General features: G+C 42.9%; 1 protein-coding gene across 4 annotated transcripts in view; it reads right to left on the reverse strand.

Moving 5' to 3' along the window:
- Positions 1–8,490: 8,490 nt before the first annotated feature.
- Insr (insulin receptor) overlaps positions 8,491–15,817 on the reverse strand; it is a 128,728-nt gene continuing 121,401 nt past the window's right edge. For all 4 annotated transcript variants that reach the window (XM_006508701.1, XM_006508700.1, NM_010568.3 and 1 more), the window contains one exon: positions 8,491–13,592. In XM_006508701.1, the coding sequence (XP_006508764.1) occupies positions 13,238–13,592 (355 nt within the window). In that variant the 3' untranslated portion in view covers positions 8,491–13,237. The remainder of the gene's footprint in view (positions 13,593–15,817) is intronic.

The raw sequence follows: 15,817 nt of genomic DNA on the forward strand, positions 1-15,817 counted from the left end.
GCAACTTTCCTCATGCACAGACCAACCTAAGACACGGGACCCAGTGGCAATAGGGTTACCCTATGACGGGAAAGGCTGTGACATTAGAGGAACGACCTAAAACAGGAGCCACGGCGGATGGACATAATTGCACAGGCCTAGACCAGCCTCATTTTATTAAAACAAAAAGGGGGAGATGTGGGAAGCCGTTGCAGAGTGGCAGTTGCAGAGTGGCAGTTACAGAGTGGCAGTTGCAGGGTGGCAGTTGGCTACTGCTGGCCACCACACATACATAGGCAGTAAAGATTCTTTTGCCAAGATGAGGTTTTGAGAATTGACCAAAGTTAACCAATCATATGAGAGACAAGTTAACCAATCAGATGAGAGAGAACGCCTCTCCTAGGCCTATATAAACAGCACCAATTCTGGGCTTGGGGTCTCTTTGCCTCTGCAATCAAGCTCTCCCAATAAACGTGTGTGGAAGGATCCTCTTGCAGCATCGTTCTTCCTGGCCAGTCGAGCGCGCGCAAGAGCACCTCACTCTGTCTCATATACAAGCAATCTGATTAAAAACTATTGCTAAAAACACATTTTAGTAAGTTATAGATGTTACTTATTAATTTGCAGACAATATAAATATTCAAAACTCCATAAATGTCAGTAACTCGTATAAGTAATATATAAACTAAAGATATTTCTATTTTGGGTTTATCTTTTGGATAATAGGACTTTTTGTGATTGTTGAGATCTTCTATGGGACAGATATAGAATTGGCTCTCTGGCAAAGGAGGCTTGAACAATTATATAGCTACTCTAGAAATCAGTGTGGAGAACTCTCAGAGAAATAAAAACAAATCCACCATATGAGCCTGCTCTACCTTTCCTTGACATATGCTCAAAGGACTCAGCATCTCACTCCAGAGACACTTTGCTCAGCCACACTCACTGCTGTTCTATTCAAAATGGGTAGGAAATAGGACTGCCTAAATGTTCTTAAACTGATAAATGGAGAAGCAAAACGTTATACACTTAAATAGATGAAAATAGAAACAAAGTTAATGATTTCGAAGACACAGATCCAGAAAACAATTGTGAGATGTTCTTTCTACTCCATGGTATCTAGCTCCATATTTTCAGATGTAAATGTTCACCCTGGAGTAATGTACAAACCAAGAAACAGGGTGGAGGAAGCAATTTGGGAGTAGAAAAGGTGGCTATACATGACCTGACTGGGAAAAGGGATAGAGGGTTACTCTAAATATAAATAGGGGAGATAGGCTCAAAAGTTTGAAGTGGCTGTAATGACAGTAAATATATTTGAAAGAATCATGAACAATCATACTATAAACTATCTACCTAAACCAAACCCACAACTTTGCCTGCATTCCAAGTGGCCTGCTATTACCAGGGACCCAAGCTCTTGCCTGCCACATTCCCCTAAAATACCTCCATTATACTTAAAATGAACCCTACCTACTGGACTCCATTTTCCAGCCCACAACCCCACCTGCTGTCCTGAAAACTTGTTGTCACCAGAAATACCCCATTATGGTTGAACTAGGTTATCCAGAGGCAAAATTTGCACACAAAATCACAGAAGTGACTCAGCCACAAAAAGACCTAGGGAGACAGACACCCTACTGTATCTGAAGACTAGCTAGTCACTAGACCCTGAAGTCACTCAGACCAGTAGAGGAAGGAATCAGAAACCAATGGAACAGACATGCAAAAAAGTACCCTTCCAACAAAGCTAAACTCAGAAATCAGCATGATAACCACAAACCCCAGTTGTCTAGAGGCCAGCCCAGGAACACAATCAACAACAACCAGGACAATATGGTACCACCAGAACAGGACTGTTCTACTAGAGAAAGACCTGGAGATTCCAACACAGCTGAAGCAGAAGAAAATGGTCTCAAAGCCAACCTCATGTATATAAAGAGGCCTTTAAAGAGGAAATGAATACATCCCTAAAGGAAATACAGGAAAATACACCTCCAAAAGATGCTGGTCTTGGCCCGACATCGTTCAAGTAGGCAGTCCTAGGTTCCTATGATTTTGTGGAGTACGTTATAGGTCTTCTTAGCAAAGAATCTCCAGTGATTAGAATAGGAAGGGTGAGGAACAGGCTGTGCAATAGTGGAATTAGAATGAAGAATAACAAAAACAGTCATAAGAATAGAAGAAAGGGAGGACTTTGGAAGCCACAAGGTCTGCCACTGTCCTTCTAGGAGATCTTGTTCTGTCAGGGGCAGTACCTCCTCTACCTTCTCAGTCCTTGGTCTGCCAGCAAGAGGCAGACAATCTCCTTGGTATGTGGGGTGATGTCAGACATTTCTACCTGACATCTGAATAGACCTGCCTTGTCCTGTGGAAAGACACAAACAAAACGCCTTCTGGTCTTAAGGAGAGGGTCTGGTACCTTCAAGATTCTGTCCATTGTACCAGGATGAGATGAGTTACCTCTGGTGAGTGCCAATGGAAAGAGATAGAGGGATGTTTGGAGCTCGTGTAAATATTAAATATATTCAAAGTAGTCAGAACCATCACTAATTGTATGTTAGGGAGGTAAGAATTTGCTTTTTGTTTGTTTGTTTGTTTGTTTGTTTGTTTTTAGGTTTTAGGGTTTGATGTGTTCTTTCTATAATCCCATGGCCCTGGGGGTTATGGAGAATCCCCATGTGACGCACAGTTTCCCATTGTGAGCAGAAGGTTTTGAATTGGAGTGGATATGGCAAGTCCATAATCAGGTTTTGTCCATTGAGGAATGTCTGTGATGCAAAGGTGGCGAGCATATGGTGAATTAACATTTTTGAGTTTTCTTCCTTTTGGGCATTGGCCAAGGAGATCATAAGACCACCTGTGTATCTTCAGAGTGAGCCCAGCAGAAGGTCCCAAGGTCCCCAGGGGACTCTACATGCTGCAGGCCCCCGGTGAGTGGAACACACCATCTGTTCCAAAAAATCCTGGAGGGTCTTGTGCCAGCAGGAACAGGGACAAAGGAACCCTGCCCAGCCAGTTGTTGAGATTTATTCTGGTTGGTGCCAGCCCCATGCCATCTTCGGCGGGAACCCAGTGGAGGGTCCCAAGGTTCCCAGAGTACTCTCCATGCCACAGGCTCCCTAGCACACCCAGGATCTTGAAATCACTGTTGAGTGGAACACAACATGTTCCAAAGTATCTCGTAGGGTGTTGTGCCAGCAGGAACAGGGACAAAGGAACCCCTACCAACCAGAGGCTGGGATTCCTTCTGGTGGCTCCAGCCCCATGCCATCGAACTTGGTAGGCCCTAGCACACCCATGATCTTGGGATCACTTAGACCAGTCTACACAGGAGAGCACATGGGTGGCAGAAGCAACAAAGCTTTTTGGACAGGGTCCTGTCAGGCCTTCATCCTCAGCCAGGAGGTGGAGCTGAGACCCAGACCACTGGGCACCTTCCTTGCCAGAGGAGAGTCAGCCTTCAGAGAGGGCTCTGACCCCAGGACTTAGGAGGTGGATCTGAGCTCAACTTCTGGACACCTTCCCTGCAAGAGGAGAGCTTGCCTGCAGAGAGTACTCTGACCACTGGGATTCAGGAGGGAGTTGGACTCCCAGGAGTGCTGACAGAGGCTAACAGAATCACAGGAGGAACAAGCTCCAGCCAGAGGCAGCTAGAACGTCTAACACCAGAGATTTCTTCCAGATGGTGAAAGGCAAACGTAAGAATCGTACTAACAGAAACCAAGACCACTGGGCATCATCAGAACCAATTACGCCCACCGCAGCGAATCCTGGATACCACAACACAGCCAAAAAGCAAGATTTGGATTTAAAATCATATCGCATGGTACTGGTAGAAGATTTTAAGAAGGGCATTAATAACTCACTTAAAGAAATACAGGAGAACACTGCTAAACAGGCAGAAGTCCTTAAAGAATTACAGGAAAACACTGCTAAACAGATAGAAGTCCTTTTTCTCTCTAGTATTCATGATATATGTCTAAAAATTCTTTCAACTTGTTTAAGATTTCCTTTAAGGTGCAAAATCATCCAATCCTTAATTAATAACTGGTTTTCTTTTACAGAAGAGCTGTTAACTGCCTACTCCAGTTACACAATTAACATGATATTTTCTTCTTTAGCAATCCAAAACAGACTGTGATGTGTTCCTAAGCAAACCATTGCAGGCATAACTTATGTTATCCACACTATGCAGATATTCTCTGCTGGTGTTCTGCTCCTTTGTTATAAATGCTCTACAGGTCTATCTCCACTCAAGGCCTGCAGCCACAGATCCATATGAAACAGTGCCATCTACTGAGACCTACAGACAAAAGCTGCCTTCCTCCAAAAATCTCATCTGAATGAGGGCTCCCGAGACAAGTGCTGAACCACAGAAGACAGACATGGGACCTCCCAGCTACAGATGGACTTTTTTGCTAAAGCCAAATGGCTGTTGACCTCTGGGGAAAGTTATATGATAGTGAGGAAAGCACAATGTCTATCTAAATTAATTAATTGCTGTTCAAAAATGGATGTTATTACACTCTAATTGAAACACCCATGAAACAACTGACTGATTGTACAATCTCTTGCCTTCTCACTCAATCTCTTTCCTTCTCAACTCAATCTCTTGCCTTCTCAACTCTTACCCTTAGTTCCTCTTACTACTCTGGCTTTGTTCTGCTACTTCTCTAGGCTATATATTTTTTTTCTGATACTAACTTCCACTCTAAATTATCACCACTAATGATTTAGTCACATCAGAGACACCCCCCCCTCTTTTTTTCTAATAAAAAAAGAAGGGGATATGTGGGGAATTGCAGGCTGGTATCCAATTGAGCTGAAGTCTGAACCCCAATGGTCATAATTCACCTATATTACACGGTAGGCGTTCCCTCATGCTCCTGGAACTCTGGCCCCTGCTTAAGTTACCACCTCTCACAACCCCCACAAGAGAAGCATGGTCAGTAGTCACATAAGTAATGGCCCAAGCTTCTGACCTTCAGGCTAAACTCCTCCCCAGTTACCTAGCAACAGTAAAGTCCATAACAAGGGGTGCTCAGCTCCCACTTCTCTCTCTTACTGCTTGCTCTCTTACTCCTTTGTTCCTTTACCTCTCACTTCTCTCACCCTCTCTCTCCTCTGTCTTTTATCCTCTCTCCTTTCTCTTTGTTTTCTCCTCTCCTCTCTCTTTCTCTCTAGCCTTTTCTCTCTCTCCTCTCTCTCTCTCTCTCTCTCTCTCTCTCTCTCTCTCTCTCTCTCTCTCTCCCTCTCTCTCTCCCTCTCTCCCTCTCTCCCTTCTCTCTTTCTCCCTGCTTTCTATAATAAAGCTCTTAAACCATAGAGTCTCTGCGCCATCAAGACTCGCTGCACACTCTGGTCAGTGTTGGGAACTCCTTCCCTTATCCTTCTCTCCTACAACCCCAGGGCTTTAGCAAGGCTGCTCCTTCTCCATCTCCTGCTGCATGGGTCAGAGGCTTAGATCTCAACGCAGAGCCGTGTAAAAAGCACCTGGCAACTCTGCCTGCGTCCACCTGCCCATAGCACAAGAACTCTGGCCAGAAGTTAGGCCACTTTCCTCCCCGACTTCTTGCTGCACCCACCCCCACCCCCCCACCCCCGCACGCTCCTTTTTTGTTAACAGCAATTCATGATAAAAGTCTTGGAAAGATCAGGAATTCAAGGCACATACCTAAACATAATAAAAAGCAATATACAGCAAACCAGTAGCCAACATCAAACTAAATGGAGAGAAACTCGAAGCAATCTCCCTAAAAGCAGGGACTAGACAAGGCTGTCCACTTGCTCCCTACCTATTAAATATAGTACTTGAAGTTCTAGCCAGAACAATTAGACAACAAAAGGAGATCAAGGGGATACAAATTGGAAAGGAAGAAGTCAAAATATCACTACTTGCAGATGATATGATAGTATATATAAGTGACCCTAAAAATTCCACCAGGGAACTCCTAAACCTGATAAACAGCTTTAGTGCAATAGCTGGATATAAAATTAACTCAAGCAAATCAGTGGCCTTTCTCTACACAAAGTATAAACAGGCTGAGAAAAATTTACGGAAACAATACCCTTCACAATAGTCACATATAATATAAAATACCTTGGTGTGGAAGTCAAAGATCTGTATGATAAAAACTTCAAGTCTCTGAAGAAAGAAATGGAAGAAAATCTCAGAAGATGGAAAAATCTCCCATGCTCATGGACTGGCAGGATTAATATAGTAAAAATGGCTATCTTGCCAAAAGCAATCTACAGATTCAATGCAATCCCCATCAAAATTCCAAATCATTTCTTCACCAAGTTAGAAAGGGAAATTTGCAAATTCATCTGGAATAACAGAAAACCTAGGATAGCAAAACTATTCTGAACAATAAAAGAACCTCTGGAGTCACCATGCCAGACCTCAAGCTGTACTACAGAGCAATTGTGGTAAAAACTGGTACAGCGACAGACAGGTAGACCAATGGAATAGAATTGAAGACCCAGAAATGAACCCACATATCTATGGTCACTTGATCTTTGACAAAGGAGCTAAAACTATCCAGTGGAAAAAAGACAGCATTTTCAACAAATGGTGCTGGCTTAACGGGCAGTTATCATGTAGAAGAATGTGAAATGATCCATTCTTATCTCCTTGTACAAAGCTCAAGTCCAAGTGGATCAAGGAACTCCACATAAAAGCAGAGACACTAAAACTTATAGAGGAGAAAGTGGGGAAAAGCCTTGAAGATATGGGCACAGGAGAAATATTCCTGAACAGAACAGCAATGGATTGTGCTGTAAGATCGAGAATTGACAAATGGGACCTCATAAAATTGCAAAGCTTCTGTAAGGCAAAAGACACAGTCAATAAGACAAAAAGGCCACCAACAGATTGGGAAAGAATTTTTACCAATCCTAAATCTGATAGAGGACTAATATCCAATATATACAGAGAACTCAAGAAGCTGGACTCCAGAAAATCAAATAACCCCATTTAAAAATAGGGCACAGAGCTAAACAAAGAATTCTCAACTGAGGAATACCAAATGGCTGAGCACCTGAAAAAAGTGTTCAAAATCGTTAATCATCAGGGAAATGCAATTCAAAACAATCCTGAGATTCCACCTCACACCAGTCAGAATGGCTAAGAAAAAATTCAGGTGACAGCAGACACTGGTGAGGATGTGGAGAAAGAGGAACACTCCTCCATTGTTGGTGGGATTGCAAGCTTGTACAACCACTCTGGAAGTCAGTCTGGCGGTTCCTCAGAAAATTAGACATAGTACTACCAGAGGATCCGGCCATACCTCTCCTGGGCATATACCCAGAAGATGTTCCAATTGGTAATAAGATCACATGCTCCACTATGTTCATAGCAGCCTTATTTATAATAGCCAGAGGCTGGAAAGAACCCAGATGTTTGTCAACAGAGGAATGGATACAGAAAATGTGGTACATTTACACAATGGAGTACTACTCAGCTATTAAAAATAACGAGTTTATGAAATTTTGGGGCAAATGGGTGGATATGGAGGATATCATCCTGAGTGGGGTAACCCAATCACAAAAGAGCTCACATAATATGCACTCACTGATAAGTGGATTTTAGCCCAGAAACTTAGAATACCCAAGATACAATTTGCAAAACACATGAAATTCAAGAAGAAGGAAGACCAAAGTGTGGATACTTCGTCCCTCCTTAGAATGGGGAACAAAATATCCATGTAAGAAGTTACAGAGACAAAGTTTGGAGCTGAGATGGAAGGAAGGACCATCCAGAGACTGCCCCACCCAGGGATCTATACCATAATCAGCCACCAAACACAGACACTATTGCATATGCCAGCAAGATTTTACTAAAAGGACCCTGATATAGTTGCCTCTTGTGAGGCTATGCCAGTGCCTGGCAAATACAGAAGTGGATGCTCACAGTCATCTATTGGGTGGAACACAGGGCCCCCAATGGAGGAGCTAGAGAAAGTACCCAAGGAGCTGAAGGGGTTTGTAACCCTATAGGAGGAACAGCAATATGAACTAATCAGTACCCCCAACCCCCACCCAGAGCTTGTGTCTCTAGCTGCATATGTAGCAGAGGATGGCCTATACACCCACTCCCACTTCTTGGCCCTGGCATTCACCTGTACTGTGGCATAAAAAGTTTGCAAGACCAAGGGGCCTCTCTTCTCAATGATGGCCAGATATGGTGGCATGTACTTATAACCCCAGCACTAGAGAGGCAGAGGAAGAGACAGGCAGATACCTGGAGTTCACTGGCTGAACATCTATGAGAGACCCTGTCTCAAAAATATTGGTGAACAGCTCCTAAGGGACAATATCTGAAGTTGTTGTCTGGATTCTACCCTTACATACATACATATACACATGAGCACTTGCACACATGAATACTCACACATGCATATCTGCATACATGAACACACACACAAATATATATATAGACTCTCCCTTAATATAGTAAATCTCAGTGGCACAGCCCCACCCAGACCAACCTGTATACTACACAAAAAATAGTCTCAAGATAATTTATTCCAAATTTTAATATAAACAAGTAATTAGCCTGTATTATACATGCAGAACAATTTCAGTCCCTCTCCTCCCCACACAAAAAAAGGCATATTCTGGACATGATGCTACTTGGCTCTTGTAGGAAAATGTCACTGTGCTTTGGATGGGTTTTGTGTTTCTGCGTTTTCTGCAGTGCTATGGCACATTTGATCCCACACTGTTGACACATGGGATATAACCACCCAGGCACATAAAGGGGAAAGAAGCAGCAACTTTGATACAAAGGATAAAGACCAAACAAGCCATTCCTGCACATGTGAACAGACACACACACATCTGAGGGACCTTCCTTTCTTCTCAAATAATAACAAGGGTTCCAGAACCATGATCTGATTTTTAACATGTTTTTGTTTCATTTTGTTTGTTTTTTAAATGGCCCACATACAGATAAAAATTTGACCAGAGACTGATTTTTGTATCCTGATTGGTATCAAATTAGCTCAAATACTCATTGATCTCCATTTCTTGAGTACTATCTGAGGATGCATATGCCTTCAGTCATTACCTCTTAAAAGACCATCATATTATTTTGTGTCGTTTAAACAAGTGATATTCTGTTATTCCCATTGCCCAACTTCATCTTTTGTATAAGTTCATATTCTGAGGAACATACTGGAAGGTTTTTCTAAAAATGACTATATGCTATGTGCACCATTTACACAAAATCAGCACTATTCTTTTCGCATGTCCGACAAAACCATAATTTTTGAAGAGCCTATGTTGTCAAGAATTCATTAGCTAGAATCTGGAATACATCCATCTATCATAAAATAGAACCATTACTAGAACAACCATCATTCATTTACCAAGATCACCAGTATGAACCAGACTCTCACAGTGATACTGCCCACCAGCCAGTGTTATGGTAGGTTTCAAATAAAATTACAGCCCTTAACCCAATAATCACTGTGCATGGTAGAACGTCTGTCCTGATAAGATAGTAAGGATAGTTTTTACTTGTGTTGGTGGCACCACACCCAGCTGCCACACAATACAGTTCAGCTCTTCCTGCCAATCTCCACTCTCCCAAACTGTGCTCAGCCTAAATCCAGAAAGCCATCAAGGCTCTTCCCTTCAAGCTAGCATCAAATGACAGGGAAACATTTAGAAAGGCTCCAAGTACATGAACATCTCCTGATGTATGCTTGACATCATTGAACCAGACAACATGTCTGCTGCTATCCTGGAAGAAATAACTGCATTTCATCATGATCATGAAAGTAGTTTTAAAATGATGAGACATCTCCCAAAACTCAACAAGAAATATCAATGTAACTTGCTTTTGTTTCTATTTTCTTTTCTCTCTCTCTTTCATCCATCACTACGAACTCCCAGGATAGCCATGATTTTCTAGATCTCACAAAGCTAACATCTTCTGAAACCAAAATGAGTCTCATGACCCAATAGCTACTTGTTTCCTTCCCAGCAACAGTAGATATCAACATGGAATTAGTGGAGTCCTTTTTGGTAGGGTCACCCAAGTTGGTGCACCTTTCCAGAAAAGATGGAAAAGAGTAAAATTTTAAGGACAGTGTTCTAAAGTGAAATAATATGTCAAAGCTTGAAACTAGGAGCCATGCTGGCCCCGCCTTGATTTCCAGAGTTCTCAAGATTGCACAAGGCCAAACAGTGTCAGCTTGAAGTCAACCCAACCCCAGCATAGGGTTCCTATCTTATTGTTTAAGATATGTTCAGGAAACTGATAGGTTTCATAGCAGGATTTCTCCAAATACCCTTGCATCAGCTATTTGTGTAAGAGGTGCCCACAAACAGCCTCATGGGTCTAAACAGGGTGAGAAATCATGGTCAGAAAACCCAGATTCCCTTTGCATTCATGTCCGGGGGATTTCATGTGACTTCTGAAGGTACTGGCTCACAGCCTCATCAGTAAAAGGAACACCCACTTTTCAAAGACCTCAGATCAGGGGCCTCCAAAGAGCTAAATCATGATGACTTGAAGTGTGGCTTGTGTGTGAGGAGTGTGCAATCAACAGATGGGTTTTTGTATGGAGAATATACTCTGAAGAATATCACCAACAAGAAGACTTTGGGTTCACAGGAAGGCTCTAACTTTTTAATCTAAACTCTCTCCTTCAAAGTTCTCCCTAGTCCCTGGCATTTAAAAATCAAATGGTACACAGCTCCCCAACTCAGAGAATGATTCAGCCAGAATCTTGAAGCCTCAACATCTGTTACTGAACCACATCCTAATAAGACACTGAGGTAGACTGTACTGAGAAGAAGGAAAAAAAAAATGACCCACACTCACCTGTTTTTATTTCTCCTTGATAAAAAAAAAATTTACATTCATAACATTTTTTTACAAAAGTGATTTTCAAGAGTGATCTTATATATTAAAATAAATACTTTCCCCGGTACTATAAGAAAACCTTTTGAAGTAGAAAGGTGTGAAAATTTCTGCTAGTATAGCATCACTACAAATTTACTGTGAAAAGGAAAAATAAACAAAAAATATCCATACCTACGGTGTCTTCCATTGATGCACAGACCTTCTATTTACAAAGTGTTTTGGGTAAAAGTAACTGTAACTCTTGATGCTTATGCCAATCATTGAGTTCCCTGGCAACATTTTTACATGCTGCAATTTTTATAATATAAATTCCACAGCAATTGACAACCAGGATTTATGTTTCCTTGTGTTCTTAATCAGGGTGGCCAGTGTGTCTTTATCTCATATCTCCTAAGGGAGAAGAAAGGCATCAAATATTTGTGGGAAATGCACGCAGGAAAGAACCTCTGGGAGGATTTTGAGTTCACCATAGTTGTTTCTTTTACTTGAGCAGCTGTGGTTTTATGCAAAGAGAAGTTGTGAGTTCACATCCTTTCACGAGTTCTTGGTGGTGAGAAGAAAGTCTCTGATGTTTTCTCCTCCAGACTTTAGTCTCTAGAGACTCAAACATAAGCACCTGAGAAATAAACTCAGGCACTATATCTGGCCCAAGCTGAGGTCCCTGGACGCCAAGAGCAGCTGTGGGAGTTTAGTGTAGAGAATAGCCAGATGCCCCAAAGGTGGAGGAGACCAGCGGGGATCGGAAGGGTACATCTCCTTACATATTGCTTAGTGTTCTCAAAGTCCATCTGTGTCATTGGTCTTCGGGATCTGAGTTTAGTATGTTTATACAATGATTGAGCAAAGTGTAGGCCTTGAAGAAGTGAGGTACACAAGCAGAGAAAAACCAGATGAACACAGGTGTTCTGGAAGGCCATCTCAGCTCCAGGTAACCACCAGTGTATCCAAGCAAGAAACATCCAGTCAATGTTACTATCTGAAACAGTCGAATATCCAGTTACCCACAGACTCCACAAGAACTCCCCGAGTCCTAAAGGGCTAGCAGCTAATGTGGTATAATTCCCAGAAAAATATGTGTTTCAAAGACCAAACCCAGAGGCCACTCACATATTGTCCTGTGTCCCCACACAGGCAGATGTGCCCACCACTGCTCCCAAAGAAATACTAACTTATTAGGCTCATACCAGAGATTCCATAAGCTTTAAATATGTTACAAATATATTCTCAAAATTGTTGCCTTACTTCCTTCTAGTGTGTGTGTGTGTGTGTGTGTGTGTGTGTGTGTGTGTGTGTGTGTCCCCTTTGCTTTGTTTGGTCTTCCAAAGATCCTCAAAGAATCCAGACCAAATAATCCTCCCTCTGTTTTCGGAAAACATCATCAAAGGGAAGGGGAAGAAGACACCTGAGCAAGACTTCTGATGTGACTGAGAAGACTCTCTCGAGGGCACAGACTCTCAGTTCATGAGAAGGAAGAGGACAATATGAGGTCACCCACTCCAAGCAGCAGGAGCTTCGGGAGCCAATTCACCAAGCATCAGTCCAGAGACTATTTTACACAGCACCCCACCCCCACCCCACCCCACCCCACCCTGTGATCTCTAACCTGGACACAACATACACACAAATGCACACAGGTGTGCAGATGAGCACACACTTAGGAATACACACCCTTTCCCAAAATAAAATATGAAAGCAGCAGCTATTGGTCAATTTGAGGAACTGATTTTGTGAATGAGGAAAAAAAGTAAAATAAAATAAAATAAAATCCTTCTCTTAGATTAATGAAACCTTCTCAAAGCCCAACCCTGCAGAGCATATAATTCTAGAGCCAGGCTCTGTAGGTCAGGTTTGGTTTTTGTTTTGTTTTGTTCTGTTTTCTGTCTGTTTCTTCTTTGCTTTCTGACTTGTGCTCCATAAATAGTCTGTCTTTGACAACTAACTGTAACTCAGACACTAACGGGGAAAAAAAAGAAAGAAAAGAAAAGAAAAGAAAAGAAAAGAAAAGAAAAGAAAAGAAAAGAAAAGAAAAGAAAAGAAGAAAAATATCTGTAAAAAAGCAGGTACATTCTTCCAATCTATGGGGAAAAGAACACCACCAACAACAAAATCTTGGTTTGATACGGTGGAGGCAGGGAAGGGAGCATGGACAGCCCAACCCCTCTAGGTTCACAGTTAGCCCTCCACAGGCTTACAGGGTTGGCGATCACGCTTGTGTGTTTTCAGGTCAAAAGACAAACAGAAATGTGTATGAACTATCTCTGAGCTCAGTTTCACATCTGGGCAGAGTCCTGATAATCCTGAGTTTCCTGGAGGCAGTCAAACTACAGAAGAGTTTTAAAAAAGAAAGAAAGAAAAGAATCCTTCCCGGAGAAGGCGCTGTTAGGAAGGGTTTGACCTTGGCAGGGTAAGGACACGTCCGTTCTTCTTGCCCCCATTCATGTGGGTATAGGGGATGTGTTCATCATAGGTCCGTTTGATGCTCAGTGAGGACCCTCCCTCCCGGCCCCCAGCCTCTTCTCTCTGACAGTGAGAGGAACGATCCAACGGGACATTCTCCATGTCTTCAAACTCCATCTCCAGCTCCTCACTCTCAGGAGCCTTGTTCTCCTCGCTGTAGAAGAAGGAAACTTCTGGAAAGCTGGGGTGGAGGTCATCCTTGAGCAGGTTGACGATTTCCAGGAAGGTTGGCCTCATCTTGGGGTTGAACTGCCAGCACATGCGCATCAGGTCAGTGCTGTGGGGACAGGAACCAGGGTAGATAAGTTTCAAGGTGCAGTCAGGCTGCTCCCTCCTGTACTGCCCCACTACAGACGACATTCAAGTAGTGAATACAGCCTTGCCTTGGCTGTGGCTGTATGCACAGATGGTATTCAAGGCTGGATCAACAATTATAGGGGGACTGAAAGACAGCTTTGAAAAGAAAGCCAGCCAGACACGATACTACATGCCTGTTATCCCAGCTACTCTGGAGGCTGAGGTAGGAGGACTGTAAATTTAAGGTCTGTCCATTAGAGTGACTTTCAAGCCAGTCTGGGTGCCTTAGTGAGACCAGTGTCTCTAAATAAAAAGTACAAACAAGGAACAATTCTCAGTGGAGGAAGAGGAAGGACAGAGGAGAGGAAAAGAAGAAGCAGAAATAGAAAGAAAAAGGAAAAATAGGGAAAGGAAGGAATGGAAAGGGAAGAGGAAAGAGATGGGTAAGGGGGAATAACATAATGGAGCCCAAGAAGCTGTCAACTGGGAAAGAGCCCCAACTGAGGAAAAGTTTAGATTAGGTTGGGCTGTGAACATACCTCTGGGGATTTGTCTTGATTGTTAATTGATATGGGACGACCCAGTTCTTTGTGGATAACACCACACCCTGAGCAGGTGGCTCCTACACTTCATGAGAGTGTTGAGAGCAGGCTAAGAACAAGGAAGCAAAGTCCCATACACTTCTCTCTCTCAGCTCTTGACAGAGGATGTGATGTGACTTGGTGCTTGAGTTTCTACTTTGACTTGCCCATCAGTGATCCAACTAAATCTCTCCTCCCCTAAATTACTTTTGGTCAGGTTTCACCATGGCAACAGAGGTCTTAAAAGGACAGAAACTGGGCAGACATTGTATATCATTTATCACAATATGTATCCGCTGTCTCTGATGCCTTGGCATTTGGTGTCTTTCTCTTGCAGAAGCTTACCTGTACCCAGTAGTCATTCTAGGTTTAAAGACCCTTCAGGGAGGTATCCTTGAACCTTGGCAGGTATAACTATAGGGGCTAAACACCGGGAGTGAGTTTCCAGCTTATTCAAAAGGAAATGCCAGGAGCAGTGAAGCCCAGTGAGCATAGACTGAGACCTCTGAAATTATGAGCCACAGTTGAGTCTCTCCTCCTTTAAGTAGAATTTCTCAGGTATTCCCTAGCAGTGATAGCTAATACATATGGTCTCATCGATACATCTGTGTAATGCCTATGGCTATATTCAAGCTTCGACCACAGAGGGCCACTGTGTTGTCACTATTTACAACAGAACCTTTAAGGAAAGGTGGTGAATCTCTGTCCCAGGGCTTAATTTCTGTTCCAGTTGCTATGATGATAACACACCCCAATAAAAGACACGGTCGAAAGAGCTCATCTCAGCTCATGATTTCAGGCTGCAGTCCATCAGGGTGGGGAAGTCAGGGCAGTAGGAACTCAAAGCACCTAGTCACAGCACACTCGGTCAAGAGCAGATAGAGAATGGACACGGGCAAGCTTGCTCAGCCTGCTTCCTCCACTTTATATAGAGAGTTCAGGACCCTCTGCACAGGAAACGGTGCCTCGTAGAGGTGACATCAACTAACACAATCAAGACAATCCCCATCGACATGCCCACCAGCCAGCGTTGTCTAGACAAGCCCTCAATGACAACTGACTATGACAAATGAAAACTCTACAAGTGTTCATCCCTCAAGCCTGAGAACCTGAGTTAGATCCTCAGAGCCTACATTTAAAAAAAAAATGTACACATTTGGGGCTGGAAAGGTGGCTCAGTGGCTAGCTGCTCTTCCAGAGGACTCAGGTTCAATTCCTAGCACCTGCACAGCAGCTCACAACTGTCTGTAAGTCCAGTTCCAGTGGATCCAACACCCTCACACAGACATACATGCAGGAAAAACACCAATGCAAATAAAATATAAATAAGTAAGTAATTTTTAAAAAATGTACACATTTACAATCCCAGGGCTGGGACGATACAGGCAGGAGGATCCAAGGGACTCAATGGCTGGCCAGCCAGCTTAGCTGAATCAGTGAGAACCACACCAATGAAGGGCCATGTCTCAATGGAGATGAGTAGTAAGTACTTCTCAGGATGATGCCCTCCACACATTTATATACTACACACAGGTACACATAAGTGCATTTTTAAAAAAAAAAAGATTTAAGGGGCTAAAGAGATGGCTCAGTGGTTAAGAGCATTTGCTTCTCTTGAAGTGGA

Source organism: Mus musculus, chromosome 8 (assembly GCF_000001635.26).
Source record: "Mus musculus strain C57BL/6J chromosome 8, GRCm38.p6 C57BL/6J".
NCBI lineage: Eukaryota > Metazoa > Chordata > Mammalia > Rodentia > Muridae > Mus > Mus musculus.